This window comes from Amphiprion ocellaris, chromosome 5 (genome assembly GCF_022539595.1).
Source record: "Amphiprion ocellaris isolate individual 3 ecotype Okinawa chromosome 5, ASM2253959v1, whole genome shotgun sequence".
Lineage (NCBI taxonomy): Eukaryota > Metazoa > Chordata > Actinopteri > Pomacentridae > Amphiprion > Amphiprion ocellaris.
In genome coordinates, this window is record NC_072770.1 from 22,709,780 (window position 1) to 22,724,490 (window position 14,711).

General features: G+C 42.1%; 1 protein-coding gene across 5 annotated transcripts in view; it reads left to right on the top strand.

Annotated features, from left to right (window-relative positions):
* Window positions 1-2,225: 2,225 nt before the first annotated feature.
* kif21b (kinesin family member 21B) overlaps window positions 2,226-14,711 on the top strand; it is a 73,717-nt gene continuing 61,231 nt past the window's right edge. For all 5 annotated transcript variants that reach the window (XM_023297370.3, XM_023297373.3, XM_023297372.3 and 2 more), the window contains exon 1: window positions 2,226-2,642. In XM_023297370.3, the coding sequence (XP_023153138.2) occupies window positions 2,602-2,642 (41 nt within the window). In that variant the 5' untranslated portion in view covers window positions 2,226-2,601. The remainder of the gene's footprint in view (window positions 2,643-14,711) is intronic.

Genomic DNA, 14,711 nt, shown 5'->3' on the forward strand with positions numbered 1-14,711 from the left:
TCCAATATAGTGCAAACTTAGCTGTTTTCCATTCTGTTGCATACATGTTATACTATTGTGTCATGACAAAAAAAAACTTATTCCCCTACGATTAAAGGAATGGATAGAATTTAACAAAATATTATATGTCATGTTTACATATCCTCGGTGATTGGTACTGTCCCCTTGCAGCTAGAAGATTCCCGGTTTGCGTCCCGGCCTGGGCCTGGAATCTGTCTGCATGGAGTTTGCTTGTTCTCCCTGTGCATGTGTGGGTTTTCTCTAGGTACTCTGGTTTCCTCCCACAGTCCAAAAACATGCAGACATTAATTGATAATTCTAAATTCTTTGTAGATGTGAATGTGAGTGTGCTTGTGTGTCTCTATGTGTAGCCCTGTGATAGACTGGTGACCTGTCCTGGATGTCCTCTGCCTTCACCCTAAGTCAGCTGGGATAGACTCCAACCCCCCTCCATGACCCTAATGAGGATTAAGTGGTATATAGGTAGATGCTATTATATCTGCACCATATATATATATATATATATATATATATATATATATATATATATATATATATATATATATATATATATATATATATATATATATATATATATAAAAAAAAAAAATTAGAAATACAGTCTAGACATCGTTAATGTGGTAAATGACTATTCGAGCTGGAAAGGGCTGATTTTTAATGGAATATCTACATAGGGGTACAGAGGCCCATTTCTAGCAACTATCACTCCTGTCTTCTAATGTACATTGTGTTAGCTAATCATGTTGAAAGGCTAACTGATAATTAGAAAACCCTTGTGCAATTGTTAGCACACATGAATAAAAGTGTGAGTTTTCATGGAAAACATGAAATTACCTGTGTGACCCCAAACTTTTGAACAGTAGTGTGATCTGAAATATATATATATATATAGAGAGAGAGAGATAGATAGAGAGAGAGAGAGAGAGAGAGAGAGAGAGAGAGAGAGCATCATGTCTGTCTGACTCAACTAAGAGAAAGCATTTCAGTTTCCTCTTTTGCAGAAATGTGATTCAGCACAGCAGAGTGTAACTTCCCATCCAGCTCACTGCAAACCGACTCCACTGTTTATACAGAACATAATGACCTCTGAATGAGGTCCGACCTTTGACTTCTAGGTGTTCACACCGCCGGCTCCTCCTCTCCGTCATGGGAACAGACTCTCCCTGTTTATGGCACTTTAACGGACTTCAGATGTCGTCTGCAGCACTAACGTGTGCAGCGGACATGGACGTCTGAAGGTTTGTAATCTTTACAGCCTGCTGTGGGTGTGTCACTGGGCGGGGCCACGGAGACTGTTCAGATCTGTGACTGGTCCATAGTTTTCAGGAAAGGCGGGGCTAATTTAGCAGTTGGTCCAGCTGCATGTCAGTCAAATGCGATGATGCTGCGTTCAAACACATGTCGGATTATTTTGCTATCCTACAAAGTACAATTGCTCCCTCACCTGTATCCTGTGGCACAATGTGAAGCGTACATTTACTAAATTGCTATAATTAGATACAGTTTAAAAGAACTTGCAATTTACTTGTTTATTTCCATTTCATTTTACTCTGCTTTTACTAAAGTGAAACAAAATGCAAAAATATTAGCATCAAAACACATCCCAAGTAACAAAAGCAAATGTGCTCACTACTGCAGAATGCCATAATTTTAAAGAAAATATTGTATTATATAAAGGGCAATCCAGATCTATAATATTACACCATAGTTTGTTATAATTTGTGTTATTTAAACTGATTCTTTGCAAATATGCAGTGGAGTAAAAAGTATCTGAGTACAAATACAAATATTAAGACAATAAAATGCAGTTTAGCATCTTAGCAAAGTGCAAAAAGAAGCAGTAAAAGTGCAATGTGTGTAAAATAAGTAGCTTTAAGGGCATTGTGATTGTGATATAAGATATAAGCGGGAGGAGCAATGCTGACAGTTTAATGAGTGCATCTAAGTATCAAATCAGGGTTAGGGTTGCAAGACCTATACAGCATATACACAGTAGGAAGTGAACATGTATGCTGTTAATGTGTATGGTAAGTTGATCAAAATGTCTCGGTGGTGTTTAATTTATTCACTTTCAAAAATTATTTCTGAGAAAAATGACCCTGCATGGCCCTAGTTTGGTGCAAGAGGAAGTTCCTATGACGGACCCAACTCTTCCTACAGCCCCTGAAGGCAGCATCGCCCCCTCCGGTTTACGGTCTCATTCAGTGTGATCGCTCAGAGAGGCGGTGTGGCTGCAGAGAGGCGCTCGTATGCTTCGCTCATACGCACTTTAAACAGGATGTAGCGACTGACACAGACCACAGAGAGACGAAAGAGAAAGAGAAAAGGGAGGAAAAAAGCGGCTTCAAATCTGCGATGTGACAAAACGCTCCTGAGCCAGAAATGAGCGCCACAGCGGAGCAGCAGAAGCAGACAGGAGGAGTCCCGAGGAGGCACCTCACCGCCGGCAGGTCTTGACGGCTGCTCCCGCTGACCTGAGACGCTGAGCTCCGCCGCAGAAGAGCACCGATCACCCACACGGTCCAACCCCAGCAGAGCCCAAATACTCCACATCCCGTCGGGGGAACCTTGAAAGCGACCATGGCGAGCCAGGGCGACTGCTGTGTGAAGGTTGCGTTGAGGTAAGCCTCCGACGTCTGTCTGCTGGAAATCTGCCGACCTTAGCAGAGCACATTGTGTCTGTGCCTCCTGGCGATCAATTAAACGCATCCTGCACACCTACAGCCTCCTTTCAGCGTTAACGCTCCCTAATGTGTCCGCTCGTTGTAGGATGCAGTGGGCTGCAGAGCTACACGAGTCCACCTTGTTTTGTAATACATGGGTGGTGCTCTTCACAGTATTGATAAGGCAAAGCATGTGTCTGTGCCATGCATGTTAGGGGGCATAAGTTCTCTACAGCATTAGTGTGTTTTATGTGAATCTTGCATGCAGGAGTTCACATTGGGTGAAGGACAGCTGCAGCCAGGTGCAGGGAGGAGAATGGGCGTTTCTCTCCAAACCAGTTTTTGTTTAATTATTCTTACAGGCAACTACCTGCATCCTCACCTCATCCATACAGTGAACACATCACATGTGCATGGCTGAGTTTGCTCCATAAGCAGGTTTTAAAGGCAGAAAGGCTGTGGTCTTTTTCTTTATTAAGAGAAATCCTCCTCGTGCAAATGAATCGAGCACAAAGAGATGCTCTCCTTCAGAGCTGTGTCGTTCACTGCCTTTGTTGGAAATGCACCCAATAGCTCAGGCAGCTCAGATGCTTTTTTAAATGCTGTGAGGAGACACTGGTGGGTCCTCAGCTGTGTGTGCAGATCAGAGGTTGCAAAAGCAGAATTCAGATAGATCACAAAGGTGTGCATGTGCTGCTGCTTGCTGGGTGGGAGCCTCTTAAATCGGATGAGTGGAGTGTGATTGTGGCGGCATCTGTAATCATGCTCATTTTACAGAGTGTGGAGGAGAGGCGGTGGTCAGTCCATTTAACTCAGACCCTCACACACTCCAGCCAGTGAGTTAGATAGCAGAGTAGTTTGCTGTGTGTCAAGATGAGGATCCTTGCTATTTGAGCATTAATACAGATATTAGATTTGGATTAAAATTGACATCATTGCACCCTCCTTTCTCATTGTGCAAATATAAACCAACTACAATGTGATGTATTTCAGCTCTGTTCTCCATAAAGGACCCATTTGAGGTCCTCACATCCCAGTTTGGGCTGTGCTCAGTGGGGGTTGAGAACGGGGGTTTGGCCAGTAGAGAAGCCTTTTAAGATGAACCTTACAACCAATGGCCCCATTTCCCCAGGGGAGGTTTCAGTCAGCCGCTGAGTGAATCGCCTTTGTGCTTGCTCACAGCGACAACTGTAACAGGAAGTGGAGTAGGTGGTGCTGACAAAAAAAAAAGGTGAAAAGAGAAGCTATACAGACAGCTGGTGGCTGCTGCTCAACTGAAGTTATTGACTCAAGCTTGGAGACCCACTGAGAGGCTTGTTGATGGGGTGAATGAGTGAAGGTGACACATTGCAGCTTTCTCATTATTTTTTCCATCTTTCCGTTGCTGTCACCCCTCAAACTCACAAAGGAAGGTCAAATGAACACATGGCGCTTTACAATAACAACAGTGTTTCATTTAGGTTTTATTAGCGTGAACTTGCAATCAGAGTTTGCGTAATTGCATGACTACTCTGGTGGGCCAGCTAGCACGACTCCTTTCCATCATGTGTGATCTGTGTATGTACTTACACATGGGAAGCACACAAATAAACACACAGAGAAGGATAACTTCCTGCCGTATAAGCAGCGTTTTTCCTAACGACCCCCAAGCAACTTTTTTTCCCAGAGAAAGTCGTCCTCTGATAAGAGAGGATGGTGTTTAATTGCTCCCATGTTGAGCCGCCCTTAGGACTCTTGATTTTGTGTGTGTGAATATGCATTTGGAGGGCAGCAAGGTTGTCATGAGGGTCGACAACACGCTGCCTCGAGTCGCCAGCATCCATTTCCTGAATGTCTGCACTGGCTTCCCTAAACAATGCCCATATAAGCAGTGACATGACCTACAATCCCTCATTCAGACTAGACTGCCTGAGGAATGGGTTGGATATGCACGCACACACACACACACACACACACACACACACACACACACACACACACACACACACACACACACACACACACACACACATGCACGCTTAAGTTGAATGGATCTGCATTGCAGTCAAGCCAGACATGACCACATACATGTAATGTAAGTCCCTACTAAGTGGCTGCCGTTAAATCGCTCCTGGCCTGGCTTTTGCATCTTAATACAGCTGCATTCATTTACAAAATAAGCTTAGTCTGATGCAAACTGGCGATAAGGGTAAGTAGACTCCTACATTTCTCTCATTTGAATCCCCACACACACTCAAAGTTCCACTCACACAGACATACGTGCAGTTTCCCTTCACCTGAATGGTGCTTTCCCTTCTTGCTGATTTTATACAAAGTGCTTCCCCCATATTGAGGGTTTTATGTTGGGACCGGCTCCCGGTACTTCTCTGTGCTACTTTAAATGTCAATAATTCAGCTTTTGTGTCGGTGCATGTAGGCTGGGTGAAAGCTGACATGACAGTTATGAGCAGTGTGTAAATTTCCATTTGCATATCGATCTGTGTCCCTTGCTGTTTCCCCTTGTGCAGCTCTGCCACTTAGTCATTTCAGAGCGACTCGTCTACCACTGAAGTGCTAAGTCAGCCTCCATAGCTGTGTATAAATAGACACAAAGATAAATCTGTTTAATGCTGTTGTGGTCTCTGACCTTGTGACTGCTGCTGGATGTTCTCACCTTAACAGATGCTTTCTCAAGGCGATCCTTTTTGTCTAATTTGAGGAATCAACATGAGGCGAGAGCAGCGCGTTTCATGCTTTTGTGGTTCAGGATGATGACAGTAACGTGGCAGAATGGGGAAAAAAATAAAATCAGCAAACAGAGCATAAAATATTCAGTGTTCTTTCCAACCCTACAGGTGGATGACTGGGGTATTGTGGACGGTTATGATGCAGAGTAGTTTAGCTAAAAGGCAAATAGAGCTCAGCTGAGGCAACTTTTATCTGTGATTATGTAGCGATACACCAAAACAGGAGCAGCAGAAGTTTTTCACGAGTCCATTAATGCGCTCCACTGGCCTCAAAACAAAACAAGAGTAGCAGAATACAAGTGAGGAAGAGGCCCCTCACAGCTGATACACAAAGGCTTTAAATGGGAGTTTAAAAAAAAGAAAAACGGTGGTGTTTTGTTATTGGACGTATGTCCTGTGCAGGCTACCAGTCTCGCCTGTTTCCTGTGTATGTTAATAGTTTGCCACACAGGCTCTGTCTGGGTTACGCACCTCCCAAGGGGGTTGCTGTTAAACTGGCTGGATTTGGTGGGAAAGTCTGCATGTGGGACAAGGTTATCAGCCTACAGTTCTTGTATTTACTGATCACAGGGTAGTGCTGCAATGTAATCTCCTCATGAGAGCATTCTTACACTCGGTCTCGACATTCATCCCCCCATCGACCAGCCCGTTGCAGACGTACAGTCACTGTTAAAGTGACAGCAGTTTGTTGATGGGAATCACGATCAAAGTTGTTTCTAATCAGTGAGTTTGATTCAGCCGAGGGATGAGGAGCAGGAAACATGACAGAGCACACGCCCGAGTTAGCCGTCCACAGCTGTGCATCACTTCCTCCTCATGCTTGGCTGGTGGCGGTCACGTGTTTTTATGCTTTTTTTTTTTTGTTGTTGTTGGTACCCTTCAAACCTCCTGCACCTAACAGTTCTGTGTGAGTGTTTTTTGTGGCAGCAGTGCTAAAGCAGTCATCTCTGTATGTTCTGTATGAGCGTGTGTCACTGCAGTGCAGATGAACAAAGCTTCTGACATGACACTTGGAAGTTAATAACATGCCATTGTGATGATGTATGGTGTTTTTATGTATATTTTGAAGTATTGTGTGAGAAAAGGCTTGTGGAAGTGGCAACATTCACAAAAAATCTTACATTTAGCAAAAAACTTTCTACGCTCACTTAAGGTGGTTTTTGAGGGGTGTTTTTTTTTTTTTTTTTTTAAATACTTAATATAAGTAGTTGATGATGGAAACACCTTTTGGGAACAGGTTCTGACATGACCAAGACCAGCAAACATGATAGAATAATTACAAATCACGATCTTAAAAAGAGAAAAAAATTCTGAAGACCACTGTTTTTCTCACAGATAGTCAAGGTGACTGGTAGAGATGGAATTCTGTCTCATCACCATAAGATATTCTGTTGGTCGGAGTCTGCAGCCCTGAGCAACAGTGTTCATGAATTCAGTCTGTATATAGAATAGAATAGAAAAAACGTTTGGGACATTCAGATTCACTTGACAGTTATTTGAACTCACAGCTATAAATGAACATGTAAACCAAATGACATAATTTTGTGCAGAAAGCAATAATCACGACATTTCATGAAAGCTTTGGTCTTTATAAAAGTAATAGTAGGTGCTGTGTTCATCACCTGGTATCTAACAGTAAACCTGTTGCATAATGCGGCTGTACAGGCTCAGAGGCTTTACCCGCTGGCTGACCGAGGAGGTGTAAAAACTCCACAGAACAAAGGAGTCAGTGAGGTTGCCAAGGGGCACCTCTTAATCCTGGTTTCCAAACAAATCGCATAACTCCCCTTAATGGACACATCTGATGTCAGGTGGATAATAGTCTTTTGATTTTGTTTGTGAGATGGCCAAACTACCAGGGAGATATGTGCAGAGCATGAAGACAGGATGGAATTCACTACCCTACAGCTTATGTATTTCATACATCAAACATATTTGGGTCGTGGCACCAGCTCTGGTGTTGAAATGAGTTGTGCAAGCCGCCTGTTGATTAACTTCTCCCAGTAAAGTGCATCACAGCTCCCAAATGATGTGCTGCTGTTGCAGAATGATTTCCTGTCAAGGCCGCTGCTGGACCATCCACGTTTCCTGTTCACTTCCGGCTCTGTGAGCTGCTGATGTCGACATGATTCAGTCAGCACTCAAAGAAAGCGTGAAGCTGAAAGAAAATGGACTTGAAGAGAAACCTCGGGCCTTTCCTGACACACCTTCTAGGAATGAGTCCACTGCTCTGCTGGCCGTTTCTGACTAAAACATGGAAAGTCCACATTCTGAGTGTGGTAACCGTGTTCTCTTATCACAACACGTCTTTTTAAACTTCCCTCTAAATGTCTGCCTCATCCCTCTATTTTCTCTTCCTCAAGCTTGTCAGCACTGTGAGCAAAATAAAGCGTGAAACTGTGACTGAAATGCTGGCATGTGACCAGATCTCTCTCTTTCTTCCTCTGGCTTTTTCTACCTCCTATTCGCCCACTCTTGCACATGCACACACACACACAAACAGATCTGTATTTATTTGAATTCATCCATTTGAATTCAGTAAGGAATGAAAGGCGCTTCAGTTCAAAATTTGCATTTCTTTCCTATCAGGGTGTCATCATATGTCAGCTGGCCTTCTAAACAGTACTGTTGTCATTATTCATGCAGCTCAGACACAAGAAAAGCCTTTTTTTGCAGCATGTAAAGTCGTACAGAAAGTAATGAATTTCATCTTTTATTAGAATTTCTGTGGGAATTTAATACATTTCTTTTCAGATATTATGTGGCGTGCATATTTTGATAGACCTTATAAGCAGTTTGTGTGTGTTGTCATTGTTGTGGTCACTCAGAGATCACAGGGGACTCTGTGTGAGTGTGTGTGTGTGTGTGTGTGTGTGTGTGTGTGTGTGTGTGTGTGTGTGTGTGTGTGTGTGTGTGTGTGTGGTGTGTATGGAGGGGGAAGGGGGCTAGCAGAAGCCCTTTAAACAGAGCACCTCTTGGGTGACTGTAGACAGAGGACACAGTGTGAATGAGTCTGATGTCACTGCAGGTCTTTGTGCGCTGTGCTGAGCTTGCACACACAGACACACACATGCGGATAAAGACACACAAAAAAAGCTGCAGAGAATCGGAGGGTACGTGTGGATGAAGTCTGTATTTTTAGACAGTAAGAGCGAGAGGAAGAGGAGAGAGCGGTCCGCAGAGTACGTTTCTGATGTCGTCTTTGTTTTATAAACTGTTCTCCCTCCTCTGAAAAAGAGCGATGCTTCCTGCAATTCAACATAATGAATACAAAGAAAAATCAAAGGGGGGAGAAAAAAGACAGAGGAGGGTGGTGGGCAGATGGGGGGGTGGAAGAAGGAGCAAGTGTCTCGTCTGTTGTCAAAAGGGCTACTGTAGCGTGCAAATATGAGCTGTTAGCCATACGTGTAATCTGTGCGTCTGTGTGTACGTCTGGACGGCGAGTGTATGAATAATTTGGGCACAGCTGCACGTGTTTGTCATATTCCCGCCGAGAGAGGAAGAGGCAGAGAGATGGAGGCCCTCAGGTGTCGTGTCTAGACTGTAAAGAGTTTCCTTTACTTCTCTGTTTTAATGTCACATGTTCTTTTTGAGCAATGAAATATTAAATTCTCTTCTGCTTTTTTTAATCTCTAAACTGTAAATGTAACATGACTTGCCAGAATGTGTCGGTGATAGGAAGTAAAGTTAAAGCATCTTCCCATTGTATCATATGAAACTTTTTACCTTTTAAACACACATATCTTTCCTCGAAAGTGTCTCCTGAAGTGTTGTACACTGTCGGCAGGTTAGCATCTCTCTGGAGGAGTCTTACTGTGCTCTCTCTTTCACTGTGTCCATCTTAAATGGGTTTTTCAGGTTCACAGTGCTTCGCCTTCTGAATTTATCATGATTTAGCCTTGTGTGCAACTTTTAAACTGCAAAACTGGATCTTGTTTGGTGAAGCAGTGTATATTGCAAAGATATGTAGATCTTCCAGGCTACCTTAAGGCTGAACGCTGATGCAGTTTCAAATCCAAATCACAATTTGACCCAATTCAATTAGCAAATCACAAAGGCTGCAATTTAGGATATAAGTTATGCAGTGGCCCCGATATGTCAGTGGTTTTACAAATTCATGCCGTCTTCCTTGTGTGACAGTTACACTTTTGATGAAGTCATGTGTTAATGCTCCATTAAATTTAAATCTATTGCACAGTGAGTATTGAACGTAGGTTTGATTTAGAATAAAATGTCCTAAATCCAATCGCAATAGCTGTCAGAAAAATTCAATTTGCATGTGTCAGTGGAGCTTCAGTCAGTGTCGGCTGTGCAGATATACTGGGATGGTGTGTGTGTTTGTGTGTAGCCAGCTGGCCGTTAATCACCTTCAACACTAAGTAGCTTAATCACGGCTGGAGTTACTTTGTGTCTCTGAGTTTGTTTTGTTATTGTCTGTGAATAGTGAGATGTATCAGCAGGGGAAGGCTTTAAAACACTTGAAATCAGCATAAAATTAGTAGCTGATGAAGAGAAATATCACAGTTTATAGGGTTTGTTTTTGTCTAGTAGTTTTGTTGTCCAGTACTGAAAAACTAATGACAGTGTCAGGTGTCCACCCTACTGCCGGTTAAAATGCTATTACACTAAATTTAAATGGTGATCATGCCTTAAAGACTCCACTTGGTAAAAGTTACTAATACAGTGTTACATGTAGCAAAGACAGCACAGTGTTAGCATGTGGACACAGAGATCATGACTTTAACCTGGATTAACTCTTTGTTTTAGGCCACTTGAGGACATGGAAACCAAGCAGAGGTGCCAAAAAACTGCAGTTGCTCAAATGGCCACTTGAGGCTGGCTCTAAAAGCGAGTCAATCACCACAGATCTCCGTGTTAAAATGTCCAATTTTACAACAGAGATAAATGTGTTTGCTGCCTGTTTGAAAAAAGGGGTTTAGGTCACTATAGCTAATTTTCCTGTTCATGTCAACTGTACTGAGGGTACATATTTATTACCTCACCTATTTAAATTGTATTAAAGCCTAAAGTTATGCAAGACATATTCATTTTAAATTTGTTTTAGTCTCTAAGTTGCTGTTACAGTTGGCTTGATGCGCTGGTCAGTCTTCTCCTAAATGATGGGTATTGTTTCAGGGAAAAATACAAGCTACTTTGCTGGAATAGCAACAGCAGAGGTAATATACAAAAAGTACATCACTCAAACCTTCTCTTTCCATATTTTTCTCTGCCTTTCAATGTTTGACAAACTTGGAAAGCCATTCCAATTCTGTTACCAGCGGCAGTTTGTTTTCTCCTGGGGTGTCGCTTCAGGCCTGTTTTCTAGTTGTTGTCACAATCTCCCTCTAAATGTTTTGTGCCATCTGGGAATCCCTGTGCTCCTGCACTGATGGATCACTGGGGCGGACCTGCTCATAGACTCATGCCTCCACCTCGGTAACTTTGCATGTGTGCAGCAGCGAAGCGTCAAAAATCAGAAGGTGAAATATCAGCAAAGTTAACCTCACACCAATGGTGATGACTTCCCTTTTGGTTTGGGAGGGCAACAACAGTGAGCATAAACTCTGCTTTAGAGGAATATTTATCTCTGTAGCTGCTAAATGCTGTGTTTACCAGCCACTTTGTCTGGACAAGCGGCAGTGAAGATGGTTTGGCAGAATTTCATTGCTGAAAATAATTGGCCGGCTGCTGAAAATGATATTGAGATTGTTGGGAGTAAAGTAGAGCAGGAAAGCCTAATGTTAAAAGTATGAAAAGTAGATAATTCCTGATGGGTTTATCACTACAAGCAACAAACCTGACCTCTTGCTCATATACAGATAAATGGATATTTAAAGATGTTTTTTTTTTAATCACTGCCTGTACAGCTTTAAGCCTGCATAAGAAAGGCGCTGCTAAAAATTGCATGCATGTTCTCTGAAACCTCTGGAAACGCTGGAAAAGGTGCTTGCAATTTGAAATTACGTCTAGTGGAAACAGCTCTATGCTTTTACCTCAAGGCATAATAATGTAACTTTATAAATTTGTTGCTCCATCATACCACTTCCTCACACTTATAATCACCAAGGTCAAAGCCCCTTTTTTAAAATCTATAACCTAACCTCATACACCTCTGACCAGATATCAAGGAGAATGCACATGTTTGTACGTATACCTGACAGAACGGTCTTCATCCTCTGGGTAGACTCACATACCTGCAGACAGACAGACAGACATGGTGGCGGGCTGCATTTGCACTCATGCTAAGTGCTGTCTGACAGAGTGGGAGGCTGAGCTAGTGGTAATGCTAACCGGCCCTCCAGGGAGGCAGACAGACAAGCAGAGTCATGGCAGCAGTCTGCAGCTCAGCGGTGTGTGCTGTACACTGTGAGAGAGGGAGAAAAAGGTGCACAAAGGCATCTGTGTGTATATATATATATGAGTACGTTTGACTTGTGACCTTTAAATTATTGAAAGAACACCACCTCACCATGTGATTTCTAGTATTTTCAATGGCTGCTCAGTTTCCTTTTTCATTCCTCTTGGCCTGTTTATGAAACATGATTTCACCTTTTGAAAAATTCACAGATTTGTTGCACATATTTTACAACTGAAATGCAAAACGGCCCCCGTGACAAATCAGATTCACATGTAAAATTGCAGTTAAGCTCATTTCATGTGATAAATTCACATAAAGGCATGTAGTATAGCAAAAGCAAATCATGTGGACATCTGTATGGATGGTAAAATCCTGCATAAGTGAAAGGAAAATATAAGCAAGCACCTATTTTAAAATCTTTGACCCTTTTGTGAACTCCCAACAGTTTCACTTAGGTGACACATGGAATCAGTTAGTTCTATATCTTGTGGTCTGTCGGTTGAATATGTTCCTAACGCTGTCAGTTTTATAGGTATTCCCAAAGTAATACAAAGCCATTGTGCTGCAGAGCATCCACCAAAAAAACACGTGAACTTATTCTCTCTGTCAGATTGTTGATATTAATTAGAATGAAGCAGAAGCGGCACCTCTTTGACCTTGACAAGACCGTCTGTCGTGTAAATGAAGGAAAGGAAGCTAATTTGATTCCACCTCCCCCCATGGAGCAGCAGACAGAGCGGATGAAGGGGGAGGGAGGGGAAAATGAGGAGGGGGATGAGGAAGTGGGGTGGGGATTGACCCAGAATCGGCTCCGATGATGCGGATTGATGTGCCCCTGTAACAATGATGCTAATCTGATAGTGAATGATGACTACTTGCCTTTGACAGCAGTGAGAAGTTAGTTTTCTACTGAATGGCACCGTTTATGCTGTGAGATCAACACTGAGCTGAAATATATAACATTTGCTCTGATTTAACAATAAATGGGAGTTTCTTCTATTTTTACATAGTTATTGCTGTTTTTGCTGTCATCAATAGAATTATATATCATATATTTTCAGCTTAAACACCCGACTCAGACTTTCACATCAAAGACCTGTAAGGACGCCGAGTGTTTTGTCTGCATGAGAAGCCTGAGGGCAGGTATGCTCTGACAGAAATAAATGCAATCTGTGATGGCTTAGTTTTTAAAGCCGAGGCCAACATCTCTCACTGCCACTGTTTCATATTTGATCTGTTCAGCTTTCCACACAGCTCTGTCCTACTTTACCTGATATTATCAGCATAAAAATGGGATTTCTGAAACCCTAAAGTGCCTCAAAGATCCCAGTCTGAATTCTTCATTTTGTCTTTGATATGCTGGTTTGTTGTCATGGGACATGAATTCATTCATTCAAATTCAAGGACGATAGACAAAAAATATGCAATGAGGCCTCAGTGGTGTGTTTAGATAGGCCTTAAACTCACGATGACGTTCTTTGTCTTTTGAAACTGAATTCCTGATGGAGATGTTGAGAGATTACTATTCCGTTAGTTCACGCTGCTTGAAGAGTCGACCCAGCTCCTTCCAGACAATGTAGGACAACTCCGTCCTTGAAGTCTGGCTCGGTTAAGGAAATGCTCATGTTAACATCGATGAACCAGTTTGCTCATTTGTGCTCCAGCATTGTTAACACAACCAGTCAAACCAATGAGCACAGACTCCTTGAACGCTGCTCTCTCTTATCGCCGTGTTACCAATCGACAGCAAAGCCTCGGGCCACTGGGTCGCCAGTCTGTGAGGTTAGTTTGATAGATAAGGTTAACATGGAGGAGGCTGTGGGTCACATGTAGTCTATGTAGTAAAGTGTGTGTGGTACAATAGAAGATGAATGTCTACAGAATAAGATTAATATACAAAGATCATCTATTGTAAGATTACATGGTTGATGGAATAGGTATTAATTTAAATGTGTACAGAGAGTAAAGTAGAGCTGCAAAGAATGATTATGGTTAATCGGTGGTTGTGGTTGAATAGTGTTTTTTGTAAAGGAAAGGAGTTATTGAGTGAAATTACCCAGAAGTGGCAGCCATGATAAGAGCTGGTCACATTCTCTCAGTGACAAGAAAAGATGCTTCAGTGCTTCCATTTAAAAATCTTTTTAAGCATAGGATATATTGGTCCATTCTATACGAAAGGAATAGAGCTAATGCTGTCCCATAATTCCTTGCAGCAGTAACATTCACAGCATTGCACCATCTGCAGCAGACCCAGATTTTCCTACCACCGCAGCTGTCCATTTTTTTTTTTTATCTCCTTTGGAATTCTCCTTCACATCTTCCATTGACCTCATGATGTTTTCCATCAAGGTCAAGGAAAAGTTACAGGAAAAAACAACATTTTCACCATATGGGACCTTTAATTAAACATGGCTACCGATTTAAAGACCTTTCAGGCCTTTTTTGTCAGTGCTGGCAGGTGTTGTGCAGTTAAGGAAATCTCTGGTCTTACTGTGACATTGGTGTTCCTTCTCTTTAGCATTTTCTACAATTAAGCAAACAAACTGCTGCTTTATGTTTAGACAGTGGCACCTACATGACCATTTTACATGAATGGTCATCTCGTGTTTCACACATGTTTCTAGGTGTGTCAGAATGCAAAGAAGATGTACCTGAAGCGTGGCTAAAATGTTTTCATTTTGATATGGTATGTTAAATTAATATGATCATTAGTGTGTGCACAGGTTTAGTCTTTTTATTTCTCTGAGTATCAAACTGTAAGAACTGAGAGTGACAACTGGTATTTGTCCCTAAGAAGTTAATCAAACTGGCATATGAGTCAATAACATATATATTTTTAACGGTACTGTACCTTTTTCAAATTGATCCATCATTTAGTCTGTATAATATCAAAATCTGCATTGCCATAGGCAAGATTTTTTAAAAGCCCAAATCTAAAGATAT